This window comes from Hypanus sabinus, chromosome 1 (assembly GCF_030144855.1).
Source record: "Hypanus sabinus isolate sHypSab1 chromosome 1, sHypSab1.hap1, whole genome shotgun sequence".
NCBI classification, from domain to species: Eukaryota; Metazoa; Chordata; class Chondrichthyes; order Myliobatiformes; family Dasyatidae; genus Hypanus; species Hypanus sabinus.
Genome location: NC_082706.1, coordinates 209198891 through 209211986, shown reverse-complemented (window position 1 = coordinate 209211986; position 13096 = coordinate 209198891). Strand labels below are relative to the sequence as shown.

The 13096-nt window shown below is 47.2% G+C and overlaps 1 protein-coding gene across 7 annotated transcripts in view; it reads right to left on the bottom strand.

The window, feature by feature from the left end:
• esrp1 (epithelial splicing regulatory protein 1) overlaps positions 1-13096 on the bottom strand; it is a 123667-nt gene that overhangs the window by 87731 nt on the left and 22840 nt on the right. For 6 of the 7 annotated variants that reach the window (XR_009514842.1, XM_059984954.1, XM_059984918.1 and 3 more), the window contains exon 4: positions 7708-7822. The exons of the other annotated variant lie outside the window; for it this stretch is intronic. Coding sequence is in view for 5 of the 6 variants with exons in the window: in XM_059984954.1 (XP_059840937.1) it covers positions 7708-7822 (115 nt within the window). In the remaining variant the exon portion in view is untranslated. The remainder of the gene's footprint in view (positions 1-7707; positions 7823-13096) is intronic. 7 annotated transcript variants of the gene reach the window in all.

The following is a 13096-nucleotide window of genomic DNA, read 5'->3' as shown; positions in this document are numbered from 1 at the left end:
GATCTGTCTGTCTGCCTAAACCCCGGGGACCTGTCTGTCTGCCTAAACCCTGGGATCTGTCTGTCTGCCTGAATCCCAGGGACCTATTTATCTGTCTGCCTAAACCCTGGGATCTGTCTGCCTGCCTAAACCCTGGGGACCTGTTTATCTGTCTGCCTAAACCCCGGGGACCTATTTATCTGTCTGCCTGAACCCCGGGGACCTGTCTGTCTGCCTAAACCCTGGGGACCTGTCTGTCTGCCTAAACCCCGGGGACCTGTCTGTCTGCCTAAACCCTGGGGACCTATTTATCTGTCTGCCTGAACCCCGGGGACCTGTCTGTCTGCCTAAACCCCGGGGACCTGTCTGTCTGCCTAAACCCTGGGGACCTGTCTGTCTGCCTAAACCCCGGGGACCTATTTATCTGTCTGCCTGAACCCCGGGGACCTGTCTGTCTGCCTAAACCCTGGGGACCTGTCTGTCTGCCTGAACCCCGGGGACCTGTCTGTCTGCCTAAACCCTGGGGACCTGTCTGTCTGCCTGAACCCCGGGGACCTGTCTGTCTGCCTAAACCCTGGGGACCTGTCTGTCTGCCTAAACCCCGGGGACCTATTTATCTGTCTGCCTGAACCCCGGGGACCTGTCTGTCTGCCTAAACCCTGGGGACCTGTCTGTCTGCCTAAACCCCGGGGACCTATTTATCTGTCTGCCTAAACCCCGGGGACCTATTTATCTGTCTGCCTGAACCCCGGGGACCTGTCTGTCTGCCTAAACCCTGGGGACCTGTCTGTCTGCCTGAACCCCGGGGACCTGTCTGTCTGCCTAAACCCTGGGATCTGTCTGCCTGCCTGAATCCCGGGGACCTATTTATCTGTCTGCCTAAACCCCGGGGACCTGTCTGTCTGCCTAAACCCTGGGGACCTGTCTGTCTGCCTAAACCCTGGGGACCTATTTATCTGTCTGCCTGAACCCCGGGGACCTGTCTGTCTGCCTAAACCCCGGGGACCTATTTATCTGTCTGCCTAAACCCCGGGGACCTGTCTGTCTGCCTGAATCCCGGGGACCTATTTATCTGTCTGCCTAAACCCCGGGGACCTGTCTGCCTAAACCCCGGGGACCTGTCTGTCTGCCTAAACCCTGGGGACCTGTCTGTCTGCCTGAACCCTGGGGACCTATTTATCTGTCTGCCTAAACCCTGGGGACCTGTCTGTCTGCCTGAACCCCGGGGACCTGTCTGTCTGCCTGAATCCCGGGGACCTATTTATCTGTCTGCCTAAACCCTGGGGACCTATTTATCTGTCTGCCTAAACCCCGGGGACCTGTCTGTCTGCCTGAATCCCGGGGACCTATTTATCTGTCTGCCTAAACCCCGGAGACCTGTCTGTCTGCCTAAACCCCGGGGACCTATTTATCTGTCTGCCTGAACCCCGGGGACCTGTCTGTCTGCCTAAACCCTGGGGACCTGTCTGTCTGCCTGAACCCCGGGGACCTGTCTGTCTGCCTAAACCCTGGGGACCTGTCTGTCTGCCTGAACCCCGGGGACCTGTCTGTCTGCCTAAACCCTGGGGACCTGTCTGTCTGCCTGAACCCCGGGGACCTGTCTGTCTGCCTAAACCCTGGGATCTGTCTGCCTGCCTAAACCCTGGGGACCTGCTTATCTGTCTGCCTAAACCCCGGGGACCTATTTATCTGTCTGCCTGAACCCCGGGGACCTGTCTGTCTGCCTAAACCCTGGGGACCTGTCTGTCTGCCTGAATCCCGGGGACCTATTTATCTGTCTGCCTAAACCCTGGGATCTGTCTGCCTGCCTAAACCCTGGGGACCTGTTTATCTGTCTGCCTGAACCCCGGGGACCTGTCTGTCTGCCTAAACCCTGGGGACCTGTCTGTCTGCCTGAATCCCGGGGACCTATTTATCTGTCTGCCTGAACCCCGGGGACCTGTCTGTCTGCCTAAACCCTGGGGACCTGTCTGTCTGCCTGAACCCCGGGGACCTGTTTATCTGTCTGCCTAAACCCCGGGGACCTATTTATCTGTCTGCCTGAACCCCGGGGACCTGTCTGTCTGCCTAAACCCTGGGGACCTGTCTGTCTGCCTGAACCCCGGGGACCTGTCTGTCTGCCTAAACCCTGGGATCTGTCTGTCTGCCTAAACCCCGGGGACCTGTCTGTCTGCCTAAACCCTGGGATCTGTCTGTCTGCCTGAATCCCGGGGACCTATTTATCTGTCTGCCTAAACCCTGGGATCTGTCTGCCTGCCTAAACCCTGGGGACCTGTTTATCTGTCTGCCTAAACCCCGGGGACCTATTTATCTGTCTGCCTGAACCCCGGGGACCTGTCTGTCTGCCTAAACCCTGGGGACCTGTCTGTCTGCCTAAACCCCGGGGACCTGTCTGTCTGCCTAAACCCTGGGGACCTATTTATCTGTCTGCCTGAACCCCGGGGACCTGTCTGTCTGCCTAAACCCCGGGGACCTGTCTGTCTGCCTAAACCCTGGGGACCTGTCTGTCTGCCTAAACCCCGGGGACCTATTTATCTGTCTGCCTGAACCCCGGGGACCTGTCTGTCTGCCTAAACCCTGGGGACCTGTCTGTCTGCCTGAACCCCGGGGACCTGTCTGTCTGCCTAAACCCTGGGGACCTGTCTGTCTGCCTGAACCCCGGGGACCTGTCTGTCTGCCTAAACCCCGGGGACCTATTTATCTGTCTGCCTGAACCCCGGGGACCTGTCTGTCTGCCTAAACCCTGGGGACCTGTCTGTCTGCCTAAACCCCGGGGACCTATTTATCTGTCTGCCTAAACCCCGGGGACCTATTTATCTGTCTGCCTGAACCCCGGGGACCTGTCTGTCTGCCTAAACCCTGGGGACCTGTCTGTCTGCCTGAACCCCGGGCACCTGTCTGTCTGCCTAAACCCTGGGATCTGTCTGCCTGCCTGAATCCCGGGGACCTATTTATCTGTCTGCCTAAACCCCGGGGACCTGTCTGTCTGCCTAAACCCTGGGGACCTGTCTGTCTGCCTAAACCCTGGGGACCTATTTATCTGTCTGCCTGAACCCCGGGGACCTGTCTGTCTGCCTAAACCCCGGGGACCTGTCTGTCTGCCTAAACCCCGGGGACCTATTTATCTGTCTGCCTAAACCCCTGGGACCTGTCTGTCTGCCTGAATCCCGGGGACCTATTTATCTGTCTGCCTAAACCCCGGGGACCTGTCTGTCTGCCTAAACCCTGGGGATCTGTCTGTCTGCCTAAACCCTGGGGACCTATTTATCTGCCTGCCTAAACCTCGAGGACCTGTCTGCCTAAACCCCGGGGACCTGTCTGTCTGCCTAAACCCTGGGGACCTGTCTGTCTGCCTGAACCCTGGGGACCTATTTATCTGTCTGCCTAAACCCCGGGGACCTGTCTGCCTAAACCCCGGGGACCTGTCTGTCTGCCTAAACCCTGGGGACCTGTCTGTCTGCCTGAACCCTGGGGACCTATTTATCTGTCTGCCTAAACCCCGGGGACCTGTCTGTCTGCCTAAACCCCGGGGACCTATTTATCTGCCTGCCTAAACCTCGAGGACCTGTCCGCCTGCCTGAACTCTGGGAGCCCGCTCCGCTCCGCCTGCCTGAACTCTGGGAGCCCGCTCCGCTCCGCCTGCCTGAACTCTATTGACCTGAACCCCAGCTCTACCCTTTAGTGCCATGGCATCCCCATCCTGTCCTTCCCCTAGTACTTCAGTGTCTGCGTCCTGCGTTTGGGTCCATCCGGCCCCCACTCCTGACAATTTTTACAAAGTCAGCCAAGTGTGATTCTCACAGTCCCCAACAGAGGGAAACAGCACAGTAGCCAAGAGGTTTTGGGATCGCCTGGTAAAGGAAGCCATTGAAATAAGACTAGAGAAGAAGAATTTCAATAAAGACAAAGGTCTTACTCTAAGTAAGAACTGGAATAATATTTTAAATAAGCGGAAACTTGATTGGTTGAGATCTAACCAATCAAAGGGACAATGACTGGAGTTGAGTACATATACCAGCAGACGAGACATGCCTAGGCATCATCCCTGATGTAGATGGAAGAGGTTGTCATCAAAATGTTGGTTAAAATCAACACCTTGACCTGACTGGAAACCTGAGAAGAATTTAACAGTTTGTGATTCTATGAAAGATAAGACCATAAGACATAGGAGTAGAATTAGATCATCTGGCTCATTATGCCTGCTCTGCCATTCCATCGTGGCTGACTTATTATCCCTCTCAATGCCATTCTCCTGCCTTCTGCCCATAACCTTTGACTCCTGACTAATTAAGAATCTATCAACCTCTGCTTTAAATATATCCAATGACTTTGGCCTCTATAGCCATCTGGGGCAATGAATTCCACAGATTCACCACCCTCAGGCTCAAGAAATTCCTCCTCACCTCTGTTCTAAATGGACATTCCTCTATGCTGAGGCTGTGTCCTCTGGTCCTAGACTCCTTCACCATTGGAAACATCATCTCCACATCCATTCTATCCAGACCTTTCAGAATTCAAAGAGTTTCAATGAGATAACCTTTTATACTAGCAGAAATTGCATTTTCCTCTGTTTATTTCAGGTCAGAATGAAAGCAAATCATGATCAAAGTACACCTATTTCACCATACACTACCTTACAAATCAATTTCTTTCAGGCATTTACAGGAAAATAAAGAAATACAATGGAATTAATGAAAAACTATACATTAATAAATATTCACAATCCACCAATGTGTAAAACAAATATTTTTTTCCTCTGTGAGTACTGAGAAGGGTCCAGAGTTAGTGCTATGTTACTTGGTGAGATGTGGGAACACTGGGATACTTCCAGGTCTCCCTGATAACTACATCTGCACCAAGTTCACCCAGCTATGGCTCCTGAGAGAATGTTAAGGAATTGGAGATGCAGTTAAATTACCTTTGGCTCACACGGGAGAATGAGGAGCTGTAGGGAGGTCATCACCCCTGGGCTGCAGGAGGCAGGTAACTGGGTGACTGCCAGGAGAAGGAAGGGAAATGGGGAGCCAGTGCAGAGTAACCCTGTGGTTGTTCCCCTCAATTATAAATGTACCACTTTGGAATCTGTTGGTGGTGGGGGAATGACCTACCAGGGAGAGGTCATAGCTAGCAGGTGTCTGGAAGAGTCTGACTTGCTGGCTCAGAAGGGAAGTGGGGAGAAGTGGAATGCTGTGGTGACAGGGGATGCCATAGCTAGTGGAGCAGTCAGGAAATTCTGTGGACTGGTAAGGACACTTGGATGGTATTTTGCCTCACAGGCGCTAGGGTCAAGGATGTCTCAGACTGGGTCCACACCATTCTACAGGGGAGAGTGAATCGGCAAAAGTCATGGCACATTTTGGTACCAGCGACATAAGCAGGGAAAGGGAGGAAATCCTGAAGAGGCAATTTATGGAGCTCAGTAGAAAGCTGAAAAGCAGGACCAACATGGTAGTAATCTCTGGAATGCTGCCAGTGAGGGTAAGAATAGGATGATTTGGCAGGTGATTACGTGGCTGAGGAACTGGGGCAGAGGGCAATGGTTCAGATTTATGGATCATTGGGATCTCTTCTAGGGAAGGTACAGATTGTACAAAAAGAACGGGTTACACCTGAATCCAAGGGGGACCCTTGTGGGCAGGTTTGCTGAAGGTGTTGGGGAAGGTTTAAACTAATTTGGCAGGGGGTGTTAACTGGAATGACAGTGCTGAGAATGGCTCATTAGTATACAAGTAGGTGCAGTGTGCAATGAGTGTGTGAGGAAGGACAGGAAAACTTTGCGGTCAGTGGAATGGGCTGCAGTGTAACATGAGGGCAAAAAGGGTGATGAATGCAGAACTGAAGGTGTTATATTTGTATGCGCACAGTACATGGAATAAAGTAGATGATCTTGTTGTGCAATTAGTGATTGACAGTACAGTATAATATTATGGGCATCAATGACTCATGGCTGAAAGAAGATTATAGTTGTGAACTTAACATCCAAGGAAATACATTGAATGGAAAGGACAGGCAGGTAGGATGAGAATGATTCTGAGAATGTAAGTATGTAGATTGTTTGATGACTCTGGGTCTGTACTCTCTAAAGATTAGAAAAATGAAGGGGGAGATGAAATCGCATTGAAACCTATCGAATATTGAAAGGCCTAGATAGAGTGGATGTAGGGAGGATGTTTCCTACAGTGGGGGAGTGTAAAATCAGAGGGCACAGCCTCAGAATAGGGGGACATCCACTGAGAACAGAGCTAAGGAGGAGTTAGGTAGTGAACCTGTGGAGGCCATGTCATTGGGCATATTAAAAGCAGATGTTGCTAGGTTCTTGATTAGTCAGGGTGTCTAAGGTTGCAGGGAGAAGGCAGAATAATGGGGTTGAAAAGGATAATAAATCAGCCATGTTGGAATGACAGTGCAGACTCAATGGGCTGAATAGTCTAATTCTGCTCCAATTGTTATGGTCTTTTGCAAAAGAAGACAAGTTGTGCAAATAGAAATTAATAACACTAAGAACATGGGTTGTAGAGTCCATGAACGTGAGTCTGTAAGTTGTGGAATCAGTTCAGTGTTGAGGTGAGTGTGGTTATCCTCGCTGGTTCAGGAGCCTGATGGTTGCAGGGTAATAACTATTCCTGAACCCAGTGGTGTGCCCTTCACTGAATACTCATTATATATTGAATATTCAGTGAATTTTGCCTTCAAGCAAAACAGTAGTTCAAACATTTGCATGGTGGTTTAAATTTAGAATAAAGATAAGGTACGTCTGATTTGGTTTTACTGTGTTTACGGGAGAAGGAGCAAGAAAAATTTGTTTAGTCAGGTGATGTATGGTTACACAGTTGGTTTCAGGTCATTATTTGCTTGTAAGCAAAAAATAAATGCAGAGTGTCCTTCAGTCATGCCCTGTGACACCCCGTGTCCCTTAGTAACTCCTGGTTGCAACATGTGAGCTTCAATAATACATGCCCAATTCTACTGCATTGCAGCAACCCCCGATTGACAACAATCACATACCTTGTTCCCTATTGACTTCAAGTCCCCCTCCACTGGTCGCCCTAGCTGACTACATTGTCACCATCAGTCAGTATGCAAGCCAGGGCAGTACCATATGGGGAGCAGGCTGTTGGCCATGCAGCTGATGAATGACAGAGACCAATACAGTTCAGCACCAACGTCACAGGAGTTGACAGTCAATGTTGAACTCAACATAGGACTGTCTTGGGGAGTCCATCTCAAGGTTTTTTCTTCGGGTTTACTTCTGAAGCCTTCTCCATGAGTGGGTATATTGCAAAGCAGTGGAGGTTTGAGATCAGAGTTTTCCTTCTCCTAATTGATGTTCCAACCAAGGCTGATGAGACCAATCTGCTCAAAGTGTCTAATTTTAAGGTGCCAGTAACCCAACTTTGCTCCTTCTCCTGTCAGTAGAAACGGTTTCACTGGGCTTAGTAGCTGAGCCACACATGAAGGCAAGTAGCTGGACCTGGTTGTCAGAGGCTACTTGAGATGCACACCATTGGGAGTATTTAGTAGGTCACGGGAGCTTATCCCCATTGCACCCCTGCCTATAACTACCTTAAGAAACCTCCCTATTGACTGGCATTGCATTATTAGACCAGACTTTTTCTGGTTTCGAGGGGTAACTTTAAACCACAAACAGTGGAGATACTCTACTTAATGAAACAAACCCATGGCCTTCCCCCTTGGCAAAGAGGGAAAAGAAAACATTTTAAAGGATACAATCAGATATAACATTGAGATCAATTTCATGAAGGTCCGGAGCATCTGGGCAGCATTTCTTGAATTCTTTTTGTAGATCAAAAAAGGAATTGAAGCACTCTGGCAATGTAATATTCTGTCAGAGAAATGAAAAGCATGTTTCTGTCTGAAAAGACGTTAATCAGGACTATGATTTTTCAGATTACCCTTAACATTGGTGCAAAAGTGAGAAAAAACAGCTTGCTGCTTTTTCTGATAGAACTTAGAACATGGTAGAAACATGTGACATAGGACCAGAAGATGTGGAATCCTAGTAGGCTGAGTTAAGAAACTGCAAGGGTAAAAGGACCCTGATGGCAGTTATACACAAGCCTCCCAACAGTAGCTCAGATGTGAACCACAGAGTACAATGGGAAATAGAAAAGGCAGGTCAAAAGGGCAATGTTATGATAGTCATGGGAGATTTCAACATACAGGTTCATTGGGAAAATCAGGTTGGTATTGGATCTCAAGGGTATGAGTTTGTTGAATGCCAAAGAGATAGCTTTTTAGAGCAGTTTGTCCTTGAGCTTACTAGGGGATCAGCTATACTGGATTGGGTGTTATGTAATGAACCGGAGGTGATTAGGGAGCTTAAGGTAAAAGAACCCTTAGGAGACAGTGATTACAATATGACTGAGTTCAACTTGCAATTTGATAGGGAGAAAGTCAAGTCTGACATAGCAGTACTTTAGTGGAGTAAAGGAAATTACAGTGGTATGGCAATTACAGTGTAATTTACAGTGGTAAATTACAGCGGCCAAAATAAATTAAAAAGAGATGCTGGCAGAGATTATAGCAGAGCAGAATTGGTGTGAGTTTCTGGGAAAAATGAGGAAGGTGCAGGATAGATATATTCCAAAAACAAATAATCAAATACTATTTAATAATCATATACTATTTGTACAACTGTGGCTGACTAGGGAAGTCAATGATAATGTAAAAGCAAAAGAGACAGCATATAACAGAGGAAAAACTAGTGGGACAACAGAGGATTGGGAAGCTCCTAAAACACTACAGAGAGCAACTAAAAGAATCATTAAGAGGGAAAAGAGGAAATATGAAGCAAGCAAGCAAACAATATCAAAGTAGATAGTAAAAGCAAGTATATAAAAAACAAAAGAGAGATGAGAGTGGATAACAGACCACTGGAAAATGAGGCAAGAGAAATAATACGGGGGACAAGGAGACAGTAGATGTACTAAATTTTGCATCAGTCTTCACCGTGCAAGACAATGGCAGTGTGCCAGATCTCGAAGGGTGTGAGAGAAGATAAGTGAGTGCAGTTATTATAATGGAGAAAGTGCTCAAAAAGCTGAAAGACCTAAGGGTACATAAGTCACCTAGGCCAGATGAACTGCAACCTAGGGTTTTGAAAGAGGTAGCAGCGGAAATTGTGGAGGCATTAGTAATGATCTTTCAAAAATCATTGGACCCTGGCATGGTGTCAGAGGACTGGGAAAATTGCAAATGACACTCCACTCTTTAAGAAAGAAGGAAGGTAGCAGAAAGGAAATTATAGACCAGTTAGCCTGACCTCTGTGGGTGGGAAGATGTTAGAGTTAATTGTTAAGGATGAGGTTATAGAGTACTTGGTGACACAAGACTAGATAGGACAATGTCAACATGGCTTCCTTAATGGAAAATTTTGCCTGATGAACCTGATGGAATTCTTCAAGGAGATTACACATAGGATAGATAAATAGGATGCAGTGGGTGTTGTAAATTTGGAGTTTCATAATGTCTTTGATAAGGTACCACACATGAGGCTGCTGACCAAGTTAAGAGCCTATGGTATTATAGGAAAGTTACTAACATGGTTAGAGTATTGGCTGATCAGTAGGAGGCAGCGAGTGGGAATAAAAGGGTACTTTTCTGATAAGGCTGCCAGTGACTAGTGGTGTTCCACAGAGGGCTGTGTTGGAACCACTTCTTTTTATGCTGTACATCAGTGATTTAGATGATGGAATAGATGGCTTTGTTGCCAAGTTTACAGATGATACAAAGTTTAGTGAAGGGGTAGGTAGTGTTGAGGAAACAGGTAGGATGCAGAACTTAGGCAGATTAGGGGAATAGGCAAGAGAGTGGAAAATAGAATGTTGGAAAATGCTGAAATCTGAGATTCAAAGGGATTTGAGAGTCCTTGTGCAGAATATCCTAAAGGTTAACTTGCAGCTTGAGTCGGTGGTGAAGAAGGCAAATGCAATGCTAGTATTCATTTCAAGAGATCTAGAATACAAGAGCAGGGATGTGATACTGAAGCCCTTGTGAGGCCTCACCTTGAGTATTCTGAACAATTTTGGGCTCCTTATCTAAGAGACGATGTGCTGGTATTGGAGAGTGTTCAGTGGAGGCTCACAATCAGGTTCCTGATTGGACACGGCATCAAAGGTTACAGGGAGAAGTCTGGGGAGTGGGGCTGAGGAGGGGAAAAAAAGGATCATCCATGATTGAATGGGGGAGCAGACTCGATGGGTCAAATCAGGTGGACTGGGAGAATCAGGTAGGTGCTGGACCCCAGGATAGGGAGTTTGTGGAGTGTCTAAGGGATGTATTTTTGGAACAGCTTGTGCTTGAGCCAACCAGGAACGAGGCTATTTTGGACTTGGTGATGTGTAATGAACAGGAATTGATAAGTGATCTTGAAGTAAAGGAGCCATTAGGAAGTAGTGAATCATAACATGATAAGTTTTTATCTACAATTTGAGAGGGATAGGGGCAGATCAGAGGTGTCAGTGTTGCAATTAAATAAAGGAGACTACGGAGCCATGAGGGATGAGCTGGCCAAAGTTAAATGGGCGGATGCCCTGGCAGGAAAGACAGTGGATCAGCAGTGGCAGATATTCTTGGGCATAATACAAAAGATGCAAATGCAGTTCATTCCAATGAGAAGGAAGGATTCAAAGAGTGGGAAGGGGCCACAGTGGTTGACAAAGGAAGTCAGAGATTGTATAGCATTAAAGAAAAAGAAGTATGACAGGGCTAAGATGAGTGGGAATACAGATGATTGGGAAAGTTTTAAGGAACAGCAGATCTTAACTAAAAAAGCAATACGGAGAGAAAAAATCAGGTATGAGCTCAGTCTAGCCAGGAATATAAAAGGGGATAGCAAAAGCTTTTTTAGCTATGTGAAGAGAAAGAAGATAGTTAAGAACAATGTTGGCCCCTTGAAGAATGAATTGGGAGAAATTGTTATGGGAAACAGGGAAATGGCAACAGAATTTAATGCATACTTTAGATCTGTCTTCACCAGGGAGGACACAAGCAATCTCCCAGATGTATGGATGGGCCAGGGTCATAAGATATCAGAGGAATTGAGACAGATTGACATTAGGAAAGAAACTGTGATGAGTAGACTGGTAGGACTGAAGGCTAATAAATCCCCGGGTCCAGATGGTCTGCATCCGAGGGTTCTAAAAGAGGTGGCTCAGGAAATTGCGGATGCATTGGTAATCATTTTCCAATGTTCCTTAGATTCAGGATCAGTTCCTGAAGATTGGAGAATGGCTAATGTTGTCCCACTTTTCAAGAAGGGAGGGAAGGAGAAAACGGAGAACTATCGCCCTGTTAGCCTAACGTCAGTCGTGGGGAAGATGCTTGAGTCCATTATTAAGGACGAAATAGTGGCACATCTAGATGGCAGAAATAGGATTAGGCCGAGCCAGCATGGATTTAGCAAGGGCAAATCATGCTTGACTAATCTGTTGGAGTTTTTTGAGGGTGTAACAAGGATGTTAGACGAGGGTAAGCCAGTAGATGTTGTGTACCTAGATTTTCAGAAGGCATTCGATAAGGTGCCACATAGGAGATTGGTGAGTAAAATCAGAGCTCATGGCATTGGGGGCAGGGTTTCAACATGGATAGAAAACTGGTTGGCAGATAGAAAGCAAAGGGTAGCAGTGAATGGGTGTTTCTCAGACTGGCTGGAGGTGACTAGTGGGGTACCACAGGGCTCTGTATTGGGACCACAGCTCTTTACGATTTATGTCAATGATTTAGATGAGGGCATTGAAAACTATATCAGCAAGTTTGCTGACGATACTAAACTGGATGGCAGTGTGACATGCGAAGAGGACGTTAGGAGAATACAGGGAGACTTGGATAGGCTGAGTGAGTGGGCAGATACTTGGCAGATGTCATTCAATGTGAATAAATGTGAAGTTATCCACTTTGGAAGCTGGAACAAGAGGGCAGAGTATTGTCTGAACGGTGTCGAGTTAGGTAAGGGAGAAATGCAAAGAGACCTAGGAGTCCTAATTCACCAGTCAATGAAGGTGAATGAGCAAGTGCAACAGGCAGTGAAGAGGGCAAAAGGAATGTTGGCCTTTGTTACAAGGGGAATTGAATACAAGAGCAAGGATGTTCTTTTGCATTTGTACAGGGCCCTGGTGAGACCACACCTGGAATATTGTGTACAGTTTTGGTCTCCAGGTTTAAGGAAGGACATTCTGGCAATTGAGGAAGTGCAGCATAGATTCACTAGGTTGATTCCTGGGATGGCAGGGCTGTCTTACGCAGAGAGATTGGAGAGATTGGGCTTGTACACGCTGGAATTGAGGAGATTGAGAGGGGATCTGATTGAAATGTTTAAGATAATTAAAGGATTTGATAGGATTGAGGCAGGAAATATGTTCCAGATGTTGGGAGAGTCCAGTACCAGAGGGCATAGATTGAGAATAAGAGGTCAGTTATTTAAAACAGAGTTGAGGAAGAGCTTCTTCTCCCAGAGAGTAGTGGAGGTGTGGAATGCACTGCCTCGGAAGACGGTGGAGGCCAATTCTCTGGATGCTTTCAAGAAGGAGCTGGATAGATATCTGATGGATAGGGGAATCAAGGGATATAGGGACAAGGCAGGGACTGAGTATTGATAGTGAATGATCAGCCATGATCTCAGAATGGCGGTGCAGACTCGAGGGGCCGAATGGTCTACTTCTGCACCTATTGTCTATTGTCTATTGTCTAAATGGCCTAATTCTGCCCTTATGTCTTATGGTCTCATTATAGCACTGTGCAGGCCCTTTGGATCTCTATTTTATACTGACATTTTAACCTACTCCTAGATCTTCTCTCCTACATAGTTCTCAGCTCTCCATTTTTCTATCATTCGTGTGCCTATCTGAGTCTCTTAAATATCCCTAATGTATCTGTCTCTAACACAACTCTGGCAAGACATCTAAAAATCCTGCTTCTGACATCCCCCTATACACTCTGCCAATCACCTGAAGGTTTGTTTCAGCCATTGACTCCCTGGGGAAAGGTCTCTGGATGTTCTCTTGATATATGCTCGATATTATTTGACACGTCAAGTCATCTCTCACCCCTGTAGCAATTTCCACACATTAACTGCACTCTTGTATGTTAAAAACCATTG